Source organism: Elaeis guineensis, chromosome 1 (genome assembly GCF_000442705.2).
Source record: "Elaeis guineensis isolate ETL-2024a chromosome 1, EG11, whole genome shotgun sequence".
Lineage (NCBI taxonomy): Eukaryota > Viridiplantae > Streptophyta > Magnoliopsida > Arecales > Arecaceae > Elaeis > Elaeis guineensis.
The window spans coordinates 18,334,105-18,360,989 of NC_025993.2; the positions used below are offsets into that span (position 1 = coordinate 18,334,105).

Genomic DNA, 26,885 nt, shown 5'->3' on the forward strand with positions numbered 1-26,885 from the left:
TGAGATTTTAAATTGAATAGATGAGGGAATTGGCAACCGATTTGCATGAACATAGTAGACATGAAACATAAAGACTGGTAACAACAGCCTGTCCATTAGCAGCATACAATCTACGAAGCATATTCCCAATCATTTAAAAGAAAAATAGTGACTGCAGTTCACTCAAATACAAAACCATTCAAGTTTCCCTGCAATGCAGACGGAAAAAATTTTGGAAAAGTAAAGTGTGTGTTTCCACAGCTTCCAACAGAATATATACATTACCTTTAATTCATCACGTTTCCGAGATTTCAACTGCGCAAGTTGTGTCTCCACTTCATGAAGGTGATCCTGAAGAACTTTCCGATCAGCAGAGAGCTTTGCAATTTCCTCTTCTTTTTCCGACCGAACCCATTCCAACTGATTCTCAACCTCAAGTATCTGCTCGGTAAATTCCTTCTTTTCACGAGCAAAACGGTCCGTTTCAGCTCTCAACTCAGACTGGATTGAAGAAAGAAGTCAATTATAAAGGATCACAAATTAAATAAGAGCCAATTAACTAGTGTACCAGTAACTTGTACAAGACAGCAGTACCTTAAGACAGTTGACAGTTGCCTCAGATTCATTTAGCCTTTGGGACAGAACAGCTTTTTCACATGCAAAATCAGAAAGTTCCTCTTGCCTTTCTTCTCGAAATCGGATATTTTCATCTTCAATAGCACAAATTTGGTGCCAAAGATTTGCACGACCAACTTGAGCAACTTCAGCAACCTCCCGCATCATGTTCAGAACTGGTCTAGCAATCCCATCTTCCTCCCTAACAAGAAAAGCCAAAACATCCATAGCTAAATCAGCTACTCGGCAATTATCTGAAGTATTTGTTGCATGTTCAACAAGCCCCTTCAACATCCTAAATCGGTAATGCTCCTCTACATAAATTTTGAACATGATAGCATATAGCATCCTCACAAAGTCCTGGACACCGGTGTCACTAGAGAGAGACAACACTTCACCAAGTGAAAGAACTGATGTGAAGTCATCTTCTTGGACAGGCAATGGCTCAAATTTTCCATCTACCAGGACTTGTTTATTCTGTTGATCATCTACAAGAGGCCTAGATTTAACACTTAGCCATCGGGAATGGCGTCTTTCCAAGACCATGGCAACTGACTGCAGCCCAATAACTCCTCGCAGAACAGCTCTCTCAAAGACCTGGGAAACTTCAACAAATAGACTGGGTACGGACAACATTTCTATCAGGATGTAAACATCAGACAGATGTTGGCATCCATGCCCAACCTGCTCTTGGCCCATATGCATCCCTTCAGCCCAGAGCTCATTTACACCACAAGAAAAATTACCACAAGTTGTTGTCATGCAATACCTATCAAGCTCACAATCAGAGTCAATATCTCTCAAAATGGCTTCAGACACATCAGCCCAAGTATGCACTGTTTTTGCTAAAACATCCAACACACAGTGTGGAACTTCAGCACCCAGACTTTTCAGCTTTGAACGGACAGCCCTGACCTAACAGAAAGAAAATTAAATACAAGAAAAGGATGGCAAAAAGTTAAAAAAAAAAAAGTTCAAATGCACCAGAAAAAAAATCTAAAAAAGAATCAACTTCAAATTTGAGAGAGGACACAAACATACTGCTTGAGGAAGATGATGACACTGAGATGCAGCTTTGAAAACAAAACTCATGGCTGCTACAAGGGGTTCATCATTGGAATCTGTCAACAGTTCAAATGCTTGAAATAGTACACGTTCCCACACCTCACTTCCAAACTCCAACTGACCAAGAGCATCAAAAACCTGCAGAAGAAAAAAACAAGAAAAGGAAATGCTGAAATAAGCCACCAGAATCACAAAGACATGTAAAAGGGACAACTAAAATTTTTGCACGAACAAAGAAATAAATCTATTATTTAACTGATATTCTCCAGTCAAATGGATAAATTTGTTCAAGAGGAAACATGTCTCTGAAAGAGCTAGATATTTATAATACCGGCAAGCGCAATGATGGCTCGGCATCAGGCTTCTGAAGGTGGTCCAGCAGTGCACAAGCTGCAAGTGAATGTTCCGAATGGTCAACCAGTTTGGGTACAAGGGCAATTAGATCTGGCTGGAGATGTTTTGGAGCTTTATCTACCACAAGAGCAATCTTCTGGACCGACTGAGGCCTTCTTCTTGGTTCAGGGCACCCTTGAGGCACAGCACTATCAAGGGCCCTCAGTGAATTGACAATTAATCCTAAAAGTTCCTCAGATTGTTCTGGCCATTTTAGCTAAAGACAAGATTTCTTTTAATGAGCTTGTAGAAGAAACAACAGAAGTAGAAAGCACAGAAATACAGAAGCTTAACCAATTGTGCTACCTTGTGAGTGCGAATAAAACCATCATTTGCTTGGAGAACCCCAGCAGATGTCTCTGGAGGAAAAATGGACTGTTTCAGGATGGTCTTGTCTAGTATCCCATTTGCAATCAGGTCTGAGCTCTGTTTTGCAATTGCCTTGGTAATTTCAGCCACTTCAGATTCCAAACTCTGGTATGCATAACATTGCGCACGCTCAGTAACTTCACTGTCACCGGTGGATTCTGGTGGACTGCTAGCTCCATCAGAAGCAGGAGAAGGTTTCAAGCTTGTTTCAGAAGAATCATTTCCTGTTCTTCCTTCTGAAGGTTGGCAGCACTCAACCATTATATCTAGAAGTAAATCAACAATAGCTTGTTGCAAGACTTTAACCCCCATCAACAAATTCATTAGACTCGGAGAATTGGCATCACCACTTGTGGCATCTTTCTTGCGTCCGCTGCTCCCAGATAGTTTGGTGGGAAGAAGCAAGCGCTTAATTTTAGCAGGCTTATCAAGATAAACCCGCAGACCAGTCAGAAATCCAGCAATTGCACCAGCATCCATTAGAAGCTTCTCTCTTAAAGTAACCTGGGGCTGAGATGGGTTGTCTCCATATGTCAGATGAAAACCTGCTCGGGAAAGAAGGTTCCGGAACATCTCTTCCTCATCTCCACTAATGACTTCACTGTCTTCAGACTCAATAAGTTCATCTGGGTCTGTTGACAATGCATCCTGATCATCTTCTGAAGCCAAAACCTGATAAAGGAAAGAAAAAAAGGGAAAAATAAGGACATGCACATGTCTACCACAAGCAAATAAGAGATTTGTCCAAATTTATCCAATATCAAGGTGCCGTGCACAAAGATGCATAGAAGCTATATGCCACATCATGTGACCAGCACATCGTGGACCATGTGATTATATGCATCAACATTAAATCATCCTTAGAAATATCTTGCATCAACAATAGAAACACTAGAATAGTTGCAACACAGAGAGCTTAAAATCAAAAAAGAGCAAATAAGGATGAAACCAACATTATACCATACATGAAACTACCTACAGCAGCAACCGATAATGCACATGAAGCAGGATGATTACACATAAAAGCATGCAGTTTAAGCCATGCTCAAGATATATAATACAAGAAGGCAGAACAAGTTTTGCTCACGCATTCAATGATTACTGTCATAGAGATACAGTAGCATAGTAGGACAATATTATTTGACAGAAAACAATCTTACAAATGTAAGAAGGTGATATCTTAAGTTAACAAAATCAAATGGACATGGTAAAAGATGAGCCATCTAAAAATCTATCTGCGTGTATGGATGATAAAAGGTAGATAATATTTAGTAGATGACAAACTATAAAGACAATAACAATAGAAGGCAAAGCTTTCACAGACAGCTTTATCTGTTGATTAGGTATGTTGAAGAAGCTTCAAACGCAATATTCACTGCATTATATATTCAATAATATGTTTACGTCCTTCGCATTTGCTATAAAACACATGGAGAACTACTCCAATTATCAAAATCGGATGTAGTTACTTATTACACATTCCATCAAATCCTAATGTTACTTGTTATATATTCAATAATATGTTTACGCCCGACACTTAAAGATAGACATTGATATGATACTCAGACACAGCTCTACAAGAAGAAGTTCTTGTATACTGAAAAAGATCAACCGAACCAATATTAAGTTACAGAGGACACATGATACCAACCAATTCGTTGTGCCACCCTAACCGCCCAGTTCAGGGCGTGCTGTACCCTATCGAGTGTGGACCTGCATGGTTCCACCTAAGATTTTGAATACCGGTACCGGTGGCCGTTCCGACCAGCCAACAGCATGGTTCGGCACGGCTCTGTATCAGACCGGACCAGTGCGAACCGACGAAGGGAGGAAGGGACGAATCGAGAGGGAGGAAAAGAGAGAAAGAGATGAAAAGAAAGGAAGAGAAAGAGAGAGAAAAGGGAAGGAGGTTGAGGCAACAGAGACGCCACCAGTGGCCACCTGAGGGCTACACGGGCCCTCGAAGGGCCATGGTGGGCCCCGCGGCTCCGCATCGTCCGCAGGAGAAATGAAAGAAGAGAGAGAGGGGAAGAATCGGACCGAGGGGGTCCAACGGAGAGGCCGTCGAAGGGTCTCCAACTGGCCGTCGGGCGGTGTAAACGCCACCTTGGGCTCCACGGCCGTGAAACAAGGACTTAAAAAAATCTCCCATTTCAGGAGCCTTTTGAAAAAAGTTCGACAATAATGAAGCCAGCAATAGGATTGCCGACTTCACTATTCTTGGACTTTTTTAAAAAGTATTGAAATAGTGAAAACGGCAAACCGATTGCCGCCTTCACTGTTTTTAAATTTTTTTAAAAAATTCTTAAAAAATGAAACAAGCAAATCAAGTGCCAACTTCACTATTCTTCTCCCTTTTTAAAAAACAGCCGACGCATGAACAGGAGAGGTCGCCCCTGTTCCATGGCCACGACACCGCCTGCGCCGCTTCTGGGGCCCAGTGGCCACGATGGCCACCTTGACACCTCCGACAGCCCCTCCGCTATCCCGTCCTCTCATCTCCGACAGCCTCCCCCCATCTCTCTCTTTCTTGCTCGTTGCGGCAGTCCTATCAGGCGAACTGAGCCGCGGAGGCTTTCACGACCCTTCAGCGGCCATAGAGGACCACGACCGGCCTCCGACGCCCTCTCCCTCTCCTCCTCTCTCTTCCTTAATTTCCCTCTCTTTCTTCTCTGACATTGGCATGTGTCGTTTTTTCCTATCGAAACCGTTTCAATTTTCCGTCGGTCTGGTTCAACACATCCTAAACCATCCAGTTCGGGACGATTCTGAAAATCATGTTCCGTCCCTCCATTGAAGATACTAGTGAGGACGGAGGAAAGGGAGAATGGGAGAGAGGGAGGGAAGAGGGAGGCAAATGAAGAGAGACAGAGAAAGAGGGAGGCGGATGGTTGGAGGATGCCAGTGGAGGGCTGCAAAAGGCTAAGGAGAGGTGCGGAGGAGTGGAGAAAGGGCTCCACCATTCTGTTCCCCTGTTTCATTCGGAACATGAGTCCCAAAGGGGGCACCTCTTTTATTTTGAAGAAATTAAGTACAGTCGGCAAAGGGCCCCTCCATGCTCGACCCCGGCCCTCTGCAGCCTCCTTCGACCATCCGCTTCCCTCCCTCCCACCTCCCCTCTCTCTTTTCCTCTCATCTATTTTGCCTCTCCTCCACCATCTTTGCTATGTCGGTATGTGCCCGACACGAAATGGCACTGGGTGTAATGAACCGTGCTATCGAGCAGCCAGCATGGGCCCTGAGGCTGATACCGACATAGCAATCCTTGATACAACCTGTTAGGTTACCAATATGGGGGCTCAATATGCCCCTATATAAACATGTGGTATTGTTTGCTATGCCAGCTCAAAGAAATTACTTGCGTGGATATAGGGGCATATCAAATGGTTAGGTACCACTAAGATTCAATAAGAGACTTAAAACAATAGGATCCAACACTTGGATACACAGCCAAACCCACTACATGAACCTAAGCTCGCATAGCATAGAATAAAGCAACAATATTTGGAAAGGTGGTCATCAGTTGCTCACATGATGAAAACAATGCACTTATTGTCCACAAAGACACTCTCATAAAAGGATAGTCGCACATTGAGATCAGCTTTCCAAACAATGGCTCAAATATTATAGAAAGTCTCTAAGGTCCTAAGCTTTGTCAATATTTCTTAACATTTAATTTGAGATCCACTGCTATCATGTTTGATGTATGCATGCATGTATGGGTGCATATATGTGTGACACCAGCATGCACATATAGGTACATGTTTTCATATACTTAAAAAAATGTAAACTTTTAGAACTTGATGAATTTTGTGGTTATTTTTGTATAAGAAATTATTTCCATCAGGCTAGTTATCCACAACACATTTCAACACTCACACCATAGCCAGATTGAATCATTTACCATTTTCCTAACAATAATTTCACTGATGTGGGCCATTTCTCCCTTTTTGTCTTTTAAAAACATAGAGGTAGAAAATAATGTACCTATCCTTCTAATATATGCAAAGAAGGATTGTGTGTGCATAAACCTTATGAAGACCAGACACTAGTTAACTTCTGAGTTAAAAATAGATGATCAAGGAGCTGAAGCATGAATAGAAAATTAATGAGTAGGAGAAGAAAAGGAAAAAATATATCATCTTTGTCAAATAAGAGCTGCAGGTCAAAAGGCTATCATAGTGTTACCATGTGCAAGAACACAATTAGAGCCGGTGGATGATAGGACTAGTAAAGGCCAAATATATTGTGAGAGCACTCAGACTATTCTGGATTAGGCAATACAGAAATGTTGCTTCAACTAACCTTTATAGATGCTCATACTCCAGAAACATGTATGATTCAACAAAGAAGATACTGATTTGTCATAATTTATCAAAGTTATGAAGAATTGAACATGACAGAGATTGTGACTTTGCAATCAATTATTATTGTGGAAAATGAACCAAATTGATCGGTGCAGAAATGCAGAATCAATGCAGCAAATAAAATTTGCTTGCCAAGTGTACAAAATAGTAAGTGAAAGCAACTAAGTTTCTTTTTTCTGATAGAAGAACAGGAATTTTATGCATTAGGATTACCCGAATAAGTATGGCAAAGATTTTTTGCATATTAGGATTTGAACAAGCTAAATTTAACAATGGTCTTAGCCGTTATAATAAATGAAGGGCAGAGTAAATTCCTGCAGTCATACACACATGACTAGGGTCTCTTCCACTCAGAAAAATGTATAGGATTTTGGTGCATTGTGGTGTAACATGCTAGTAATGCAACATTGAGAATCAAGATAGTATTAGCAGCTTAAGTAGTATACAATGATTCAACTAATGATTTGTTTTCTTAAGAAGTATACAGTGATTCAAGTAATGCTTTGCTTTCTCAAGAAGTTTACATTGATTCAATGTATGCTTTTCTTTCTCCATTTAATTGTCACTTTCCCTATTTTTTTGGGTCTCAACAGCCCAGCCCAGCCCAGCAAATGTCAATGCTTGCTTAGAATTTTCAAGGAGTACATATAAACAAAAAAAAAAAGGAAGAAGAAAAGAGAAGATAAAAGTGTTCCATAAACAATGTGATTTTTGTGGAAGAAGCAAAATGTTGGTTACCAATATTTATTGATCCAAAAAAGGTTAGGACTTAGGAGCCTAGGACTGTAGACAAATAAGGCTCTGGGAATAAGTTCCAACATTGCCTCATCTTTGTTAAGCCCCCACCCAGTCGAAATGGTGCTTATTTTGTCACAGTTAATCAAAGAAAGAGATATAAGAAATTTTGGATTGATCATTACACTTCCAAAACTCAGGAGGTACATGGAATAGGCAATATGGATGGAAGGAAATGGATGCATATAGATGATAGGAAGAGAGTAAAGCTTCAACACATTAGATCAGAAGAGAAAAATGAAAAATCAAGGATTACTGAACCAGCCAGTTGGAGACAAACCTAACCAAACCGGTCAGTTACCAGCGTGGTTCATCTCATGTATTCAAGTTGGATCAAAAAGCCTCGTCTCCTGGATTCAAATGGTTCTCTCCCGAAGTCTCTCTTATGTTCCTGCATTCAAGTCTGATCCCTATTGGCAAAGTCTCTCCCCTCCAACTCTCCCAAAGCCTCGAAGCCTTTGCCTCCAACATCTCTCCCTCTCCACCAAGTGAGTCTCTCGCTCCTCTCTCCCCCCCCTCTCTCATGCACAATCGATCTCTCCCTCTCTCACTCACTCTCCTATGACTGCCTTCTCCAGCAATGGCTCCGCCCAGCAACGAAGAAGAAAGGGGAGGAGAAATCTACGCCAGATCCATGCTCCCCAAGCCTCCTCGACCGCTAGATCCATGCCCCCTACGTCTTCTCCGTTGTCCATGGCCTGCACCTAGATCCATACTCTTTAACCTTTCTCCATCATCTACAACCTCACTACCGCTAAATCCATACTTCCTCGACCATGATCTCGACCGTCAAGCATCATCTAAGGCTAGTAGACCTCTCTCCTCTCCCTCCCTTTCTCTTTCTCTCTCTTCCTCTCTCTCCTTCTCCCTCTCCTCCTTGTTTCGATACGTCCCAAAATAATATGGTACAGACACATACCACACCAAACTAGTCTCCGGCCAATACAACCTTCAATACTGGTTCAGCAAATCTTGGAAAAAAACATATACTCAAAAATTGGACAAATATAAAGCGGTAGTGTAGTTAGTAAGGTGAACACTTTGGAAAAAGCTAGAGGGTCATTTCTTGAGAACCAAAACCAAGTTTAGATTTCAAATAATAAAGCAGTAAAATACACCATGACCCATGGTATTCCATACCAGTCCGAACCAATCGATACACCCCGTAGTTCGTACCATACCGTACCGTACCAGCGGAGAACCAATTTGGTTCAAGCCAGCTTTTCAAAAAATGGCCTAAACCGGACCGAACCATGCGGTACGGGCTAGTGTTGTGCGGTACGACGTCGGTATGGTGCGGTACGACACTGATATGATGCGGTACGGTGTGGTATGGTTTGGTTTTCTTTTTTTTTTTGGCTGTTTGATGGATTTTCTTTTTTTTTTTGAATTTTTTATTGTCGATATGAGCCAGTACGATATGGTACGGTATGGTACCATACCGTACCGACCGACAACCGGTACAAGATCCAATATCAGTATTTAAAACCTTGCCATAACCAAATATTAAGACCGTGATAATCAAAAACAAAAAAGATAAATCAAAGAGTGGAACAAAGAGAGTAAAAAGGAGAAAAATTCAAGAATAAACCAGTGTATGTTTAACAGCGGTTTAATCGAAGTTGGTTATCATCATCACAATCCAATTTCAAGACTTTTCGGCCATAGAGCACGACTCTAGTTGAAAAGGGCCCATGGAAGAGAGTGATGTTGCGGCCAGCTTTTAATCTAATTAAGGTTTGAAACTTTGAATGTATGAAAAATGTGTACAAATTGGATATAGTGAATTGTAGGTGTTAACTCACTCTGAAATAGAACTAGTGAGAGTTTCCCCTCAAGTAAGTGATAAAGGGATATGAAAGCAAAAGGGGAAAATAGGAAAACATGATGTGCTTGTGCTCTCTAGGATAAAAATGAAAATTTGTGCCAGAAAGTATAAACAATTACTATTCTTTCATCATCAAAAAATCCCTATTAACAGATTTTTACATCATGCAAAATCTAGATAACAGGAAACAAAATTTCCCTGGATTGCTAAGCACATTCATGGAGTAGTGTTACCTCTGTCAGCAAGAAGCTACTTATTCCCAACTTGACAGCCTACAGCTTGAACTTTTCCAAGAATATCTAACCTTTCCATCAAAAGGATCATTAAGGACTCAGCAAGCCATGTATGCGGTGGCTGTGTGCTTATGAAATTGGGAAAAATGTATATCTTTAATGTAAACGTTGTCAAAGGAGAACATAGCAGTGGTAATTATTGAGGATGATGACCTATCCAAGTTGTCATGATTTAATGAACATAGTTCACTTGATGTAGAACAAGATGCACTTCATATCAAAAAAGCAAGAAAATTTTGATCAAATTACCAACCATATGATTAAAGCAACAAATGTTCAGCAGCATAAATCATAGCATAAAGAAACCAAATAACCAGTTAGCTTTTTTAATAGCTGGGTTCCAGCAGCACAAAAGGGGAAAGTGTCCTGGCATGTGCTTAATTTCAGGAACCTTTAGCAGCAAATGCTGTTTAAAGTTTCATATAACAAGCAGATATTGATCTACAGCATATAGGTGCAGGAGAATAAAGACCGCCTTTTCATCATTTAGATTCTATGGTTGAGTTACATGTGAATAGCTGCTATTGGGTTTACGCACATGAGAATGGTTTTAGCACCCAAGATACATGTCACTACAAAGAACATTACCAGATAAACTCTATTGTTCAAAGACAGCCTTCAGTACTACACAAATCATGAAGAGGCTCCACCTATCATAATGTTTAGAATATATTCCTGCAATAAATCTCACCTCTAGATCAGAAAACTCAAACCACGGGCAGCAATCTAAGATCTCGCAAACAAATACCACTGTGTCACGAACAAGAAATCCTGCATCTGATTCCAGTATATCTGGGACCTTCATAAATTGGAGAACTGAATTGTTCCACGTTTTTGTACAGATAGAAGACTCCTTCCACACAGTTTTCTCTGGATTCTTTTGGTTTACCACAGCCATCCTGTACCGGACCCAAAAATTCTTGTCAGGATCACTCCCGGATGACTGGTCACTCTCCAAGTATATACATATGGTGTCAAATGACTCATAGACACCTGCATTATTGTGAAGGGCAAAATTTAACATATGGGTATATATAACCAGAACAAACTAACATAACATAGATGGAAAATCAAAGAAAACTGGAACTTCCATTTACCTATTCGCATCTCACAACTGCCAGCTTGAAAGAATTTGCTAAAGATTTTCCGTGTCTCCATAATCTCCTTGAAGGATAGGAAATTTTCCACCCTCCATGTGAAAGACCCTCTCCTCCAAATAGCATCAATCTGAGAACCAGAACCCATGCCAACTGATTCAGAGTCTATTGAATCACTAAAATCTTGCATTATAGAGGTCTCCTTCAAGATGAGAACTTCTGCAGAGAATACAACAGTGTCTTGGACAAGAAACCCAGCATCCTGATCAAAGAGGCTCGTCAGTGTTACAAATTCACGCCAGCCCCAGTCCTTTGCAGCCTTGGAGTAACGATTTTGTGACTCCTTGGTGACAGACTTCTCTTCCAATTTCTGATTTACAACTGACAGCCGATGACTCACGAAACAGCTCCAGTCGCTGGTTGTGTTACGGGAATCTGTGACTTCCAAAAACACTGATAGGTGGCATGGTGGTTGAGACTGCCCTGGTGCCATTGAAAGGATAAATTAAAAAAAAGAGACAATCCAATCATTTTCTGAGCTTTTGTATTACAAAATAATCAAACAAAATAAGCTACTAAAACCAAGTATCACACTAATTTATTCCTATTAATAGTCCAAAAGAAACATTTCTACTAAATCAGGTATATGAACTGCCACGGCCAAGTGAATCATGTATTCTATACCCTGACAACTAGTGAGTTTTAACATTCAATAAAATAGTGTCAGAGAAAGATTATGGCCAATTTGGACAAGTGAAGCACGAAAGCAAAGTATACTATATCTTTGGCACTAAGAGTTTAAGCATTCAAATAAAGGAGATAAACCTTCCTCTATCACAAATTAATCAGATCATGCAAGCCACTAAATACAAGCAATTCCCAGCATAAGTCCGAAAGATGCATTGCTGCTAGATTGGATTGTGTAAATTGTCAAAAGCCAACTAATATTATGTAGACTATTACCTTGACAACTAGAGGGCTTCAGCATTCAATAGAAGTGTTACAAAGAGAAGCATCAGTACCAGTGTTTGGCATATAGGAAACTACCTAAGCCAAGTGTATTGCCTAAACTATACCTTCATGACTACAGTTTTAAGGATCCAATGGAAGAGTGGAAAGGGCAAAATCAGATAGTGTATATATACTATATGCTTTTTTATCACAAATTAATAGTCAACCAATATGAGCTAAAGCTAAGTATTGCTGCTGCCAAATTGCGCATGGCAAGAAGCAGCACAAAGAACATAATTAAATAGCTTTAATAATCAAAAAGCATCCAACAAATGAAGTTCCTAACTCTATCAGAAGAATCCCACAGCATTTCAGAGGCAATTCGAGGTGATAAATGACAGGTGGTGGTGATGATGACACAAGTCAACTCATTAACTAACTCAACTCAACTGCACCTTAATCCCAAACTAGTTCGGATCGGCTGTGGTGGTGATGACTGATGATGAAAATAATGTGCATACCCCTGGGATAAACAATGAGGCGACAGTCCCGGTTGCCAATCTGGAACCTGCGACTCTTGACACAAAGCCCTGTAATCTTCCTCTTCTTGAGGAGGTCCTTGAGCCTGGTGAAGTTCTCAATCCTCCAGGTGAACTTGCCAAAGTGCCCGTCCGACTTCCTTGTGGCGGCCCTCCCCCCGAGCAGCGCCCCGGGATTCTTCGTGAAGCTGTTGGACTCCTTGATCACATGGAACGACGTGCTGAATACAGCAGTGTCATCGACGAGGAAGCCAGAGTCCGGCCCCCCAAAGTCCGCCATGCGCATGTAGTCATTCCAGCCGAGGCTGGTGTTGTCTCCCCCTTTGTTATCAGGGGCAAAGCGACCATAGGAGTCGCGGTGCATGTGGTTCATGCCAGGGCGCTGGCTGAGGACCGACATGCGGAAGAGGCACCAGCAGCTCCGCTCAGGGACGAGCTGGATCTTCTCTGTATCCTTGCTCTCGAGGCACATGGAGAGGTACTCGACACTGGCAACGGAGCTCTGGTAGACGCTGATCCTGAGGTTGCAGTCGCCAGCGGGGAAGACGGGGCTCATGATCTTCTGGGTCTTGATCATCTCGCGGAAGAGGCTGAAGTTATGGACCTTCCAGGTGAACTTGCCACTGAGGACGTCGGCGGCAGCGGCGGGGGGAGCCTGGAGCTCATGGTCGCGGGAGAAGGCGACGGACTCGTGAAGGATGAGGATGTCGGCGGTGATAAGGACGCCGTCGCTGGGGGGATGGAAGAAGCCGGCCTTGGGGTCGAGGATGGTGGCGGCGGGGGTGAAGTCGCACCACCCGTGGGATTTCTTCTTGGAGGAGAAGCGGTGCCAGGAGTCGCGGGCGATGGACTTGGAATCGTCAGAGGGGTGGACGACGGCGAGACGATAGCTGGCGAAGCAGTCCCACTTGGAGGAGGAGGATCCCCGGGGGTCGACGATCTGGAGGTAGATCGAGAGGTAGCCGGGGAGGGCCTGGGAGTCACCCTTAGGGTAGATGAGGAGGCGGCAATCGTAGCCGCCGACCTCGAAGTAGCGGGACCAAAGGGCGCGGGCCTTGGAGCGGGGGAAATGGGATACCATCCACCGGCACACGGCGGAGTGCTCGCCGCGCCGCTCCACGAGGACGGACTCCGCGCCTCCGCCTCCGCCTCCGCCGGGGGGGTCGCGGGCCGGGCCGCCCGGTAGGGGCAGGGGGTCATCGCCGGACTGGACGCCAGTCGCGGCCTGCCGGAGCTCCGGGACCATCGCGGCGGTGGCGGCCGAGGAGGAGGAGACCGGCTCGGCGGTGGGGTTCTGTTTGGGCTTCATCCGAATGGTTGGATAGATTCTCTTCTCTTCTTAATATTTGAAAAGAAGGAAAAAAAAAAATCAGTCAAGACCGCTCTCTTTTCTTCTCTTCCCGGTTCCCACCCTTTTTTAACTCACCCCAATCTTACTTGTTGATATCTGTATCTATGCTTGCATCTGTGAATCCCTCCACGGAGAAAGAAAGAGAGGGATTAGAGGAAGGGGAGAGGCATTGGAGGTTTGGTCATTGGGTACTAGGGGAAGAGAGAGAGAGAGGGGGGGTGGGGTGGGGGGAGGTGAGGGTATTTGTTAGGGAGAGGGTGGGGGGAGGGGGGGGAAGGGAGAGGAGAAGGGTGGGGGGCGTAGGATAAGATGGTGCGCACCACGGCCCTAATCTCTTTCTTTCTCTCTCTAAACTCTATCACATACTCCCCTGGTCTTTGGGAATTAATGAACAAGGAATTTTATTAAGCATGGAATTTTTTTGGCTTTTATTTTATTTTCTTATGTTTTATTCTTTACTTGGTTTTTGTTGGGAATTAAGTAATGCGTGTACAAAGAACCATATAGCAGTGTATCTTCCATGTTTTTATTTTTTCTTTTTATTTTATATTATAAGTTTTTAATGATAAAAAATAAGAGCCATTGTTATTGGTTACATAATTTATTGGTGCAAGATAATTTTTTTTTTGATACACGAAATGAAAATGGGATGGGTGAAGAGACTAGCACAACAATCCCTCCGAAGAGATCTCATCTTTCGGATGGAATATTCTATACAGGATGTCAATGTTTAATCCTTCTCCACCTGTGCCATGAGTTGGTCACCATCCGAGCCATCATAGTTACCAGCGTGATAGACACAGTTCCCAACCTTTCTCATGTCGAGGCCGTCCACATGAATCATCGCAGATCATTTTTCTTGAGCATTCGAATCCCAACCATTGGAAAAAATATATACCCATTACCATCGGGCTGCACCATGGTGACTGCAAGATAATTTATTATTGGTGTGATTCAATCAAAATGAACGATCATAATACAAACCACATCATAGTGCTCTGCAATTTTAGATAGTCACCTAAGATGAACGATCATTAAATAATATATATGATGTATAATATGATATATGCTCGTGAATCTTTTTGATTGATGATCATCTGCTTCTGATGGTTGCCACTGAAGGATGCATGATGCTGTGCGGTGTAGCCTCTATAACATAAAAGATCCATGCTCAATCCAATTTACAATGACAGCGGATTTTTAAGTCTTACATATAAATTTTATGCATTATACGAATAATTATCGGAGGACAAGAGTGAACCAGAGGCCTATGTGTACACTCACATGCAACATCGTAATATCCATTAGTTTTTTTTTTTTTTTTTTGGTGATAAAGAGTTCATAAGACACGTAAATAATGGTGAGGTTTTGCTTTCTCTCTCTTGTCTTTCGGCAAAAAAAGGTAAAGAAAGAAGGCCGCAACGGAATGAGCACCCATGCTTTCCACTATGCGGCACCTTTCTGTTTGCTTGGCACCACGAACTGTTCTTTGGATCTAGTATCTTGTGAGATATGTAAGGCTCTGCTTTTTGGAGATCTAAGTTATTGAATCACGGTCAATGGTTGAGATTAAAAGGAAGTAATAAGGATGATATTTTTGATGCTTGATGCGCTTGTGGTGGGGATTTTGGGTTACCGTCCATAGGAGATGGATCTGTTATCATGTTTCTACCCAAATAGATCTCGATTGGTAATTCAATACATTATACATTACATCATGTTTCTTTCAAGCAATGCCATATCTGAATGAATGGGATAGCAAATGCGGTGTTTGCACAAGCTATATGCATGAGTATTGAAAGAGGTGTGACAACTCTATGGTTACTCCAAAAATCAAATCTATTATATATAATATAAAAGATCTTTTCAGCAAGATTGCATACAACATATGTACATAGTAAATTCCTGCCATCTTTTTAGTATACATTTCTTAAAATAAGACTATCTATTAATATGTTCTTAGAAAATTTCACACATGAGTATTTTAGGAAAATTTAGATGATACACATATCTTCACTTTATATGCCATGTAGATTGAAGAGATGCCTATTTAGAGCAATAAAAAAAAACTTCAATTGAAAGACTTCTAAAAATTTTTATAAGTCTTTCATCTATTCCACAAAAAAATTTTAATACAAAGCCACTTATTACTCTTCTCTTAAAAAGTTCCACATGTGACTATTTTGGGAGAAAAACTATTATTTATTCCACAAAAAGTTCCTAAGAAAAAGATAGGCGTTAATATTTTTTATTTAAAAAATGCAATACGTCATTGGATTAAAAAATTAATAAGAACTTCCAACCTAATCGTCATCTTCAATTTTCCTTTTATCTTCCATGTCACTTGGATTGTATTTTTTTTGGAGCAATAAATAGACTCTTGATATTAATGACAAAAAAGAATATTTAAAGAAGTAGAATGTAAAAAGGTTACCATATTGGTGGGAAGGGTTCTACCTCTTCCAAACCTAGGTGGCTAGTAAGTACTACAGTATGAAAATATGCATGCATATTTATTATTTATAAATTTTTTTCTATTATTTATGATGTAACCATTACTCATGTTCTTAATTATGTTCATAATTATGCAAGCATTAGTTAATGATATGTGCAACATGTAATAAATCATGAAAATATTATTGTACTGCTGATTATTTATAATAAAAAAATTTATTCTTTTGTAAGTCAATCAAAATTTACCGGCATTTATAAATTCTATATATGTATATCAAATCCCATGCAATACATAGGTCTACAGCTAGTATATATACTAAAATGAAGGTTCTGCTTGTGCAAAGTTTTCTGCTTACCATATGGATGCTTATATTAATGATAGTGTTAATAGAGCTCTTTATTTTGAATAATAGGAATGTCTCTTGTTTAATGTGGTTCTTTATCAAAATATAACAATATAATCTTATTAATAAGAAAATTATTAGCCTACTAAGGTGTATTAAATAAAAATTTCATTGGTACTACTAAATTGATACATAAATTAATGATGTCATTGATAATCATATTTGCTTAATAGATGATGATATATGCTCAATAAATATATCAAATAAAGAATTCATTGGTACTACTAAATTGATATAGAACTTAATAATTATTTTTGTTAGTATTCTACCTTCCAAATGTTCCATTTAAGTTATCAGATTACACTAATATTTTATTAATTCTAATGCATCTTTATAATCATGATCTTACTTAAAAATGAAAGGACAATTATAATGATCTCATTATACTTTATTTAAATATCTACAGATCTAATACTTTTATATTTCTTATTAAATATTTGATGAATCATAATGTTTTTATTTTATAATAATATTATTTTATTATAGCGATAGACATACATATATTATTAAGATTTTGAAATAGTGATAGTATATTATAATAGAACATAATTAGGCTCTTATATCTATTATATTATATTATATTATATTTCTATTATCTATTTTAGTGTATTTATTTCATATTGTATTTCTAGAATAATTAGAAAAAGAGAAAAGATTGTAGCCCATATATCATAAAGTTATATGTTAGTATTTATTTAAAAGTTTGAAATGGTAAGTGTTAGATCTTAGGTATTTTGCATGTAAATTTCAAAATAATTTTGAATACAAACAGCAGAAGATAAGATTGAATCAGATTTAATTCTACACATGCATAGATCTAAATTAAATACTTATGGATTTAGTTCATATAATGAAAAATAAGATATTAAGCATCTAATTTTAGAGAATAAAAATTAATTTATGATCGAATCACATATTTGAATCATAAAATTTCTTCTCGAATCTAGATCTGTGGATGCTTTCAAGTTTCGATGTAGCCACACACATGCCCGATCTCTATGGGTATCCACTCAAGATCTGATTTGATCGAAGGCTCTTTGTTCTCCCTAGGATGCTAGCTCTCTTGCAGAGAATGCTTCTTTGATGGTTGAATAGGATCTCCTTCAATCTCCAAGACAATCTCAAGATGAAAGAAGAAAGGAGGAGGAAGAAGAAGATAAGAAGTAGAATTCTTTCCCTTTCTATCTTCTCCTTAAGACCCAACTCCCAATTAAACTCCTCACGCCCCAAAAGCCTCATGCCTAAGCCCTCTTTTTAGCATGAGATCTGATCCCGATCCCAAAACTTCTGGTTTCTAATTTCCCATGACCACTCCTTAAATAGACCTCCAATTGGTTGGTTTAGTCTAGGATTAAAACACCCTAACCTAACCAAACTAGGAGTCCTATTTTGGTTCAAAACTATATCTGATTTAATCCAAATTAAATCAGATTAAAGCGGAGAGAGAGAGGACATGTAAGGGAGTTGGCGTGGAGGTTTTTGTTGCACAAAACCAAGGGATGTGCTCCCTTATGGCATGAGATTGTTATGGCGCAAAAAAGAGAATCCTAGTCCAACTAGGATTCTTATTAAAGGCTGTTTTGAATTGCTTTTGATCCTAACTAACTCTTGGCCCAAATTCTAACTAACTTAGAAATTGATTATAACCAATTAACTAATTAGGTCCAAGTCTAATTTAATCCAATTAGGCCCTTAATCCAATTAAAAAATGAATTGAATCAAATCTCCATCAAACTAGGGATTGATTTCTTGGATATAAGATTATCTTATAATCAGTAGAGCTTGATCCAATCAAATCCAAATTAAATCAAATTAAATCTTATTCAATTAGATTTAATTCTAATCGCATTGCTCAATCAGATTGAGCCATGTTGCAATCCTATTGCAAATTAAATCCTTCAAAAATTTACTAACCCTTAGTGAATTGAATATTGCAACTATTACATTGAACTAATCATCAATCAAATTAATAATTAAATCCTATTACGATTCATAATCATAATTCAACTATTTGATCAATCAAAAAATCTTTTTTGTGTGATCTTATAGGTTTCTATTCTGTCTGGTAGTGAGATATATCATAATCTTCATCATAGTATCATCAAAACTCTTTTTGATAGATTAGAATATTTTTAACTCACACCCTTCAAGGATCATCAATCCAGAATGATTCTAGTGAGTTCTCACAATCCACTAGTGATACCTAGCAACATGCGGTGACAATCTAGCAGAATAAAAAATAAAATTCTTAGGTATAGTTACCGTGTGATTCAGTTCCTCTATCGTGAGTTTCGATAAGATGGAGATTATGAAAACTCGTCAAATCTCTTCAACTGTCATATGAAAAATTCGATTAGTTCAAGTCCAGATATGATACTCATGGAAATATCTTTCCATCCATCATCTTGCTATGGCCATAGACTTATGGATTTAGCTTCTCAAATTTTATAGGACTACTTCTTATCTACTAAGATCGATAGAACCTTTCTAAGTACGCATCCTACTCCTACAGTGAATCTACTGCAGTCAATGTACACAATAAGGATCCAAATGACTAAAAGATCATATTATATGAGTCAAACTATAGCAACCCTACTGTGAGCAACTGAAGTACCGTAGGTCAAGAAACCACTCACACCACTACAGCATCGAGACGATCACCAACAAGTGAGAAGACATCCATATGATCTCTCATATGGTCACGCTCAGTGCCGATATTCTCTAACAACCACCCATACTTTCGCTCAATATCTCAACACTATAGATTTGAGATTCATCTATCTCGAAAAAAGTGATCTGTGCATCGATCTACCTGGATCAATCATCATCTCCATGATGATCCATCGATCGAAAGTAATTTTAGGAATTAATTATACATGTCTCAAATCTAAACTCTTTAGAATATGTATTTTTAAATTATTAATTTCTTAGATAATTTTCGGATACATAACACAAGAATGGATAAAATTGCTCACTTTATTAATAAATCAATAATTTAAATATAAAAATATATCTCAAAATTTATTACAATGTATCTACCATATTGACTTCTAGGACATACATCTAACAATCTCTCACTTGACCTAAAGCTAATTGGCCACTAACTTTAGTCTCATTTTCTCAAGATGGATTTTAATCTTCAGCTGGCTCAACTGTTTCATCAGTGGATCTGTCATATTGTCCGTGAAGGCTACTCTTCGCAACTCGATGTATTTCTTCTCGAGGTAGTCGCGTATAATATGAAACTGTCGCTCGATGTATTTGGACTTCTGATTTGACCTTGGCTTCTTAGCTAGTGCTATAGCATCGTTGTTGTCGCAGTAGAATGGGATGGCATCTGATGTCATTACTCCAAATTTTATAACAAACTTTTTATACCAGAAGACTTCCTTTGCAGCATCCGAGATAGTGACATATTCAGCTTCCATTGTTGAGTCTGCAATGATAGGTTGCTTGGAACTCTTCCAGCTTGTATCTCCTCCATTACATATGAACACACTTCTTGATGTAGACTTTCTATCATCAGGATCAGATATAAAGTCTGAATCAGTATATCCTTCAATCCGCAACTTCGATCCTCCTCCTTAGACCAAGAATAGATCATTAGTTCTTCTCAAATACTTAAAGATGTTCTTCACAGTTATCTAATGTTCCTCTCCTGGATTCGATTGATGTCTGCTCGTGACACTCACAGCAAGGATAATATCAGATTGGATATAAAGCATGACAAACATGAGACTCCGCATGAGGGATCTTGCTCATGTGCTTTATTTCCTCAGATGTGCTTGGACACATCTTCTTGGAGAAAGTTATGCCATACTTAAGAGGTAGAAATCCTCTTTTAGAGTTCTCCATACTGAACATTTTCAGCACTTCCTCTATGTATATTTTCTGTGATAGACCAAGCATTGTTCTAGATCTATCTCTATAAACCTTTATTCCCAGAATATAAAAAGCTTCCCCTAGATCTTTCGTGAAGAATTTCTTAAACAATCATCTTTTAACCGAGGTCAGCATAGGAATATCATTCTCAATAAGAAGAATGTCATCCACGTATAATACAAAAAATATAACAGTGCTCCCACTGACCTCTTTATATACACAAAATTTCTCCTCGTTTCTTATAAAATCAAATGATTTGATCGCATCATTGAAACGAGTATTTCAGTTTCGAGAAGCTTGCTTTAATCCATAAATAGATCTTTATAGCTTGCAGACTTTGTGATCTCCATCATTGAAAGTAAAACCCAAAGACTGCTCTACATAGATATCTTCCATAAAATATTCATTTAGAAATATAGTTTTTACGTTCATCTATCATTTCTCATAATCGTAGAAAGCTACAATGATAAGTAATGTGTGGATGGATTTCAGTATTGCCACAGGTGAAAAGATATCCTAATAGTCAATACCTTCATGTTGACTATAATCTTTCGCCATGAGCTTATCTTTATAGGTCTCTATCTTACCATCTACACTTATTTTTCTCTTATAAATCTATTTATATCTAATGGATACTATATCTTCCGGTGGATCCACTAAGGTCCATACTTGGCTCGAATACATTAAGTCAATCTCTGACTTCATAGTATTCAATCATTTTTTGAAGTCAATGTCTGATATTGCCTCGTCATAAGTTTTAGGATCATCTCCATGATCCTTATCTCCTATGAGAAATATTTTCTCTACATCCTCAGCAAGCATACTCAAGTATTTTTCAGGAGGACGAGAGACCCTACTTGATCTACGAGATGGAGGTGGAACTACTGGCTCATTATTAATAGGTTCATCCAGTTCCTTAGCTCATTGCTCTTCAGAGACTCTCTTCGACCTCAATCAACCTTCCATTACCACCATCCTGGATAAATTATTTTTTCAAAAATATGGCGTGTTGACTCACAATTACATTGCAATCTTCTGAAAAGTAGAAGTAGTATCCTAATGACTCCTTAGGATATCCTATAAAATGAGTTTTCATGGACCTAGCTTCTAACTTGTCTACCATTTGTCTTTTGACATAGGCTAAACATCTCTAAATCTTAAGATGATCAAGATTCGATTTCTTATCATGCCATATCTTATACGGTGTGGTAGGAACGGATTTAGAAAAAACCCTATTCAATAGGTAAATCATGGTTAGTAGGACGTGTCCCCAAAGATTTAAGGACAAGTTAGTGAAACTCATCATGAATCGGACCATATCCAATAGGATCCTATTTCTCCTATTCGACATCCCATTGAGATGAGGCATACTAGGAGGAGTCTATTATAAGACTATATCGTTGTCCTTGAGATAATTTAAAAATTTTTCACTAAGGTATTCACCTTCTCGATTTGATCGAAAAGCTTTAAAAAAATTTTCTGTTTGTTTTTCTACTTTATTTCTAAATTTTTTAAACTTTTCAAAGGCCTCAGACTTGTGTCTCATAAGAAATACATATCCATACCAATAACAAATCATCAATAAAAATAATGAGGTAGCTGTAACCTTTCCAAACTTGTACATTAAATAGGTGGCATACGTCAGTGTGTACCAGAACAAGTATCTTAATGGCCATTTTCCCACATCCCATAAAGGATAACTAAGCCATCTTTTCTTGAAGGCAAGATTCACATAATGGATACGACTCAAAATTAATTGAGCCTAAGAGACCATCTCTTTTCAGTTTGTTTATCCTATTTTCTCCAATATGACTAAGTCTAAGGTGCCACATATACTTGTGGTTAATATTATCTCTAGATCTTTTATGACCTACGGTACTACAGACTATCTGCTCATTTACATTTACATTCGTATCAACATGCAAGTGATAAAGATTGACAACCAATTTATTTCTCAAATAAATCAAATAGAAATCTTTATTAAAATTAAAAATAAAATCATCATGTGCTAATACAGAAATAGAAATCAAATTCTGGCTAGCTACAAGCATATAATAACAGTCTTTTAAAATCAATTTAAAATCAGATGATAATCGAAGAGGATAGATACCGACGGTTTCTGCAGCAACTCTTGCTCCATTATCGATCCATAGGATTATCTCATCATTCCTCAACTCTCTACTTTCTATTAGACCCTACATCGAAGTACATATATGAGAACTCGAACCAGAGTCTAATACCCAACTAGAAGTAGAGGTAATTGTAAGGTTACACTCGAAAGGTTTGTCTCTTTTCTTGATCTTTAAGCTCTCTAGGTATAGCGGACAATTTCTCTTCCAATGGCTATTCTTCTCATAATGGAAACACTTTTCTTTATTTGCAGCCATCTTCAGAGTATCCTTCTTTGATTTTTTCTCTTGTTTCTACTTCTTTGCAGGCTTGTTCCTTTTCTTCTCTGAAGACTTTTTTTTGAAAGAAGGTGCCTGCTCCACAGCAAGAACGGAGCTCCTTGAACTCTTCAAGGTTTCCTCCAGAGTGATCAACATATTGACAAGCTCAAATAAAATACAATCTAACTTGTTCATATGATAATTTACAATAATTATCCATATAAACTGATCAAAGATTGCAAGATCAAATTCACTTGCAATTCCTTCTGCATGGTAAGGCCAAGCTTCTCAAGCTCTTCTAGGTCCTTAATTATTGTTAGACAATGCTCATGGACCGACTGTCCTTCATGCATCTTAGAGTTGAAGACCCTCGTTGAAACTTCAAAATGCACGGTTCGATTATGCTCACCATACAACTCTTGTAGATGAGTGATCATAGCCCTGATAATTGACATATGCTCATGCTGGCTTTGCAGCTCGTTTGACATTGAAACCAGCACATAACACTTTATCCGATTGTCATCATCCATCCACTTATCTAATACAGTTCTCTATTTTGCAGTAAGATAGTTTGGCAAAAGAGGGGGTGGATCCTGATCGAGAACATATCCTAATTTTTTGGATATCAAGACAATCTTGAGATTTTTAAATCAGTCCTTAAAATTGGTTTCGATCAATCAGTTGGACTCTAGGATATGGGCTAAAGAGTTTGAAGCTGACATGGTTAAACTATGAAGAGTAAAGATTCTAGTTAGATATTTGTACTCATGTTTAAAATTTATTCTAGAGACTTTAAGAAATAAATAGGCTTTCATTATTTTATCGAATCTTTCATACTCCCCTTTGGAGATGCAGAAATTCCTACACGACTAAGGTTTCTAGTAGGCACTGCGGTCCCATCAATATGTGTCGCACCTCATCATATTCGATTATTGAGCCACGCTATATCGATGAGTGGATAACTATTGTCCAATACTTCTCAAGCATATTGTAGTGCTTCGTCTCTAAGTCATGAACCTCACCGTGCTTGGTTATTAGTCCACTCCTTAGTTAAGTCCGATCCATCGTTCAAGCATAGATAAAGTCATCATTGGATCCCTCACTGTGCTCAATTATTAGGCCCAACCCCATCATTTGTAGTGAAAATTCAGTGCAGGGGCAAAATGATAATTTTAAAATTTTTTTCAAAATTACTATTTTACAGCAAAATTATTAATTAATCTCATTAATTAATACTAATTAATCCTACACTAGGATCTAAATATGATACAACAGCATGCATTTAAATTTGAAATTCAAATTTGAAACAGTAAACTTTTTACTGTACTGTGTTCAAAACACATCACCTTTTGCGGATAGTCGATCATCACAATCTGATCACCGTCGGAGGGCTCTGATCATCACATCACAGCCACACTAGTGTCTGACCTCTGCGGATCATCCACACGAAGCTTCTGTCTGATCGGTTCCTCACGAATGCTAGTTCGTGATTTCACCCTTTTGATGGCTGATGTTGATCGAACTCCTTCGATCGATGTGTGCCAACTCCTCGGATGCTCCAGATCATTTGCACGGTTGGTTGAGAGGCTGATGGATCTCTCTCTGAAATTTGATGGACTCACGACACTCGTGGCACACCAATTTCACTTCCCGAACCCTAGGTAGAAACCCTAAGGTACACACCAAAAATCCTGCGCCCAATTTTCTTTCTTTTCTTTCTTTTTCTCTCGAAAGGTTTTGGACCTTCACCTCATGCCCAAGGCTTCCTCACGCCCCACTTTCTTTCTCAAAATTTTTTTACACACACCCCAGCTCCCTATCTCTTTTAAAATAGTTCAAAATGTGTCTTATCCGCGTGAGAGGATAAAGACAAATGGTTACACATTTGAATTCAAATCAAATTTGAATTCAAACTAAAACCAACTCATCCCTATCCACTTGGGCGTGAGAAGAGAAGGTGCGAGTCTGCTTCGTGCGTGGAAAAGTTTCACGAGAAACTCTTTCTCGTGTGAGATGTGGGGCGCTAAAGTGGATAATGTCATATATGCGCAAGAGATAAGTTATCCATTCAAATTCAAACACGCTTTGAACTTGAATGGCTAACTAATCATCTTTATCCAAATATTGGCATACAAGAGTGGGTGTGAGAAGGGCTTTGCATGAGAAAAAATTTAAGAGAAATTTTTTCTCGTGAATTCAAATGGGCGCAGAGATTTAAGGTGGTGCAGGGATTCAAATTCAAATGGTGGTTTGATCTTAATTAAACCAATCTAATCAAAATAGGTTAAGTACAATTAGACTAAATTAAACCCGACTTAATTAGGCTTAATTAGGCTCAATAAAATTCTAATCAAATCAAAAATTGACTAAGCCCAACCTCTGATCAAATCAGGGACCAAACCATCTCGACGATTAGGTCAACTCTTAACCTAATCGGAACAAACCCAACTGAATCCAATTCAATTGGACTTGATCCAAAAATAATTACTCAATCAAATTGAGTTAATTAGTGATCAAATTATTAATAAAATCTTTCATAATTATTGAGTCCAAATTCGATGGACAATCGGGTATCAAAGTCCATCAATATGAAACCTTGATCGAAGAGTTCAAATTTCAAATTCAAAATTTGAAATTCAAAATTTTGACCCCGGTACCCAAAATGTGTGGAACTCATGATCAGAGAATCCTAATTCTCAATCATAGAGTTCCAAACACATAAGACTCATAATCAACCATCAGATCAGAAAGGAACCTCTAATGTGTGTGACCCCGCAGGTTCGAACCTAAGCCGGTAGCACAGGAACCAATTCTTGTACTAATCGAAGTGACCATCTAGCAATGGTACCCGACGTCCGAATAAGTTGAATAGTTGCAATCGCAACACTCAGAACCTACGTGAATATGGTTACTGTATAATTCATCCCTTTTGACCCCTATGTTTAGGACGACTCAAGGTTAAACTGTCAACCCTGATGAGATCATCCGAATCGTGCTCAACTCAATTAGTCCTGTGACTCCTCACTAGGACTACCCTGACCAAGATTTTGCTAAATTGAAACATGACTGTACACAGCTCCTAAACTAGAGTGGTCAATCCCATCTTGATACACGCACCGACAAGTCAAGTACTTGACTACACCCAGCAACCTTCCGTCACTGAATTAGAAATTCAGATAGTTCAGTGCCTAAGTACAGTGAGTTGCTTGCAAGTCACTGTGGCGGTCTCAGGTCGGAGGAACATTTATACCCATATCCCATCGGAGCAAATCTTGATAGCAGAAATAGCTCCGGAGTCGGTCATGTTCAGTGCAGATGTACCATTACATCTCACTTGTATGCCATACCAGTGTCTCCACAGTCCTTGGTTATGAGGACAACCAACCCATATGGCACACAACGACCTATGCTCGATAAACGTTATCGTCCTTGGTAACAACGTATCATTTGATCGCAAACAGGTTTAAGGACTAAGCGACAAATCCTCCTTTGTCGAGTCTAAATAGTCCTAAGGACTTCACCACAACACAGGAGTTTATTAGAAGATGAAACATTTGTGATGAAAAAAAAATATCAAAATAACTTTTATTTATTTATAATTCATGTACTAATACAAAAGGAGCACAACCGTCAAGAAATACTACTACTGGACCATTAGCCCACTTATAAATGCAGGGCTCTTCTCCGTTCTTAACGAAGCCATACATTTTGATTGTCCTATCAAAACGTATGTTCCAACTCCGAGATGCCTGCTTAAGTCCATAAATGGACCTTTATAGCTTGCATACCTTAGACTCATCTGTGGATGTGAATCCTTCAGGTTGTATCATATACACCTCTTCGTCCAGCTCTCCGTTTAGGAAAGCTGTCTTCACATCCATCTGCCAGATTTCATAGTCTAGATGGGCAGCTATCACAAGCATAATCCGAATGGATTTGAGCATTGCCACAGGAGAAAACATCTCGTCATAGTCTATACCATAACGTTGACGATATCCCTTGGCAACTATACGGGCTTTATAGGTCTCCACCTTTCCGTCTGCGCCCCTCTTCCTCTTGAAGACCCACTTACACCCTATGGGTTTCACTCCTTCGGGTGAGTCAACCAATGTC

At 39.0% G+C, this 26,885-nt stretch overlaps 1 protein-coding gene across 1 annotated transcript in view; it reads right to left on the bottom strand.

The window, feature by feature from the left end:
• Positions 1 to 13,764, bottom strand: part of LOC105033695 (uncharacterized) — a 31,937-nt gene extending 18,173 nt beyond the window's left edge. Inside the window, exons 1-8 of the mRNA XM_010908590.3 lie at positions 12,274 to 13,764; positions 10,802 to 11,284; positions 10,396 to 10,697; positions 2,359 to 3,093; positions 1,991 to 2,269; positions 1,636 to 1,797; positions 574 to 1,509; positions 265 to 480 (exon numbers count right to left, since the gene is read on the bottom strand). Of these exons, the coding sequence (XP_010906892.1) occupies positions 265 to 480; positions 574 to 1,509; positions 1,636 to 1,797; positions 1,991 to 2,269; positions 2,359 to 3,093; positions 10,396 to 10,697; positions 10,802 to 11,284; positions 12,274 to 13,600 (4,440 nt within the window). The 5' untranslated portion in view covers positions 13,601 to 13,764. The remainder of the gene's footprint in view (positions 1 to 264; positions 481 to 573; positions 1,510 to 1,635; positions 1,798 to 1,990; positions 2,270 to 2,358; positions 3,094 to 10,395; positions 10,698 to 10,801; positions 11,285 to 12,273) is intronic.
• Between the last annotated feature and the right edge of the window lie 13,121 nt (positions 13,765 to 26,885).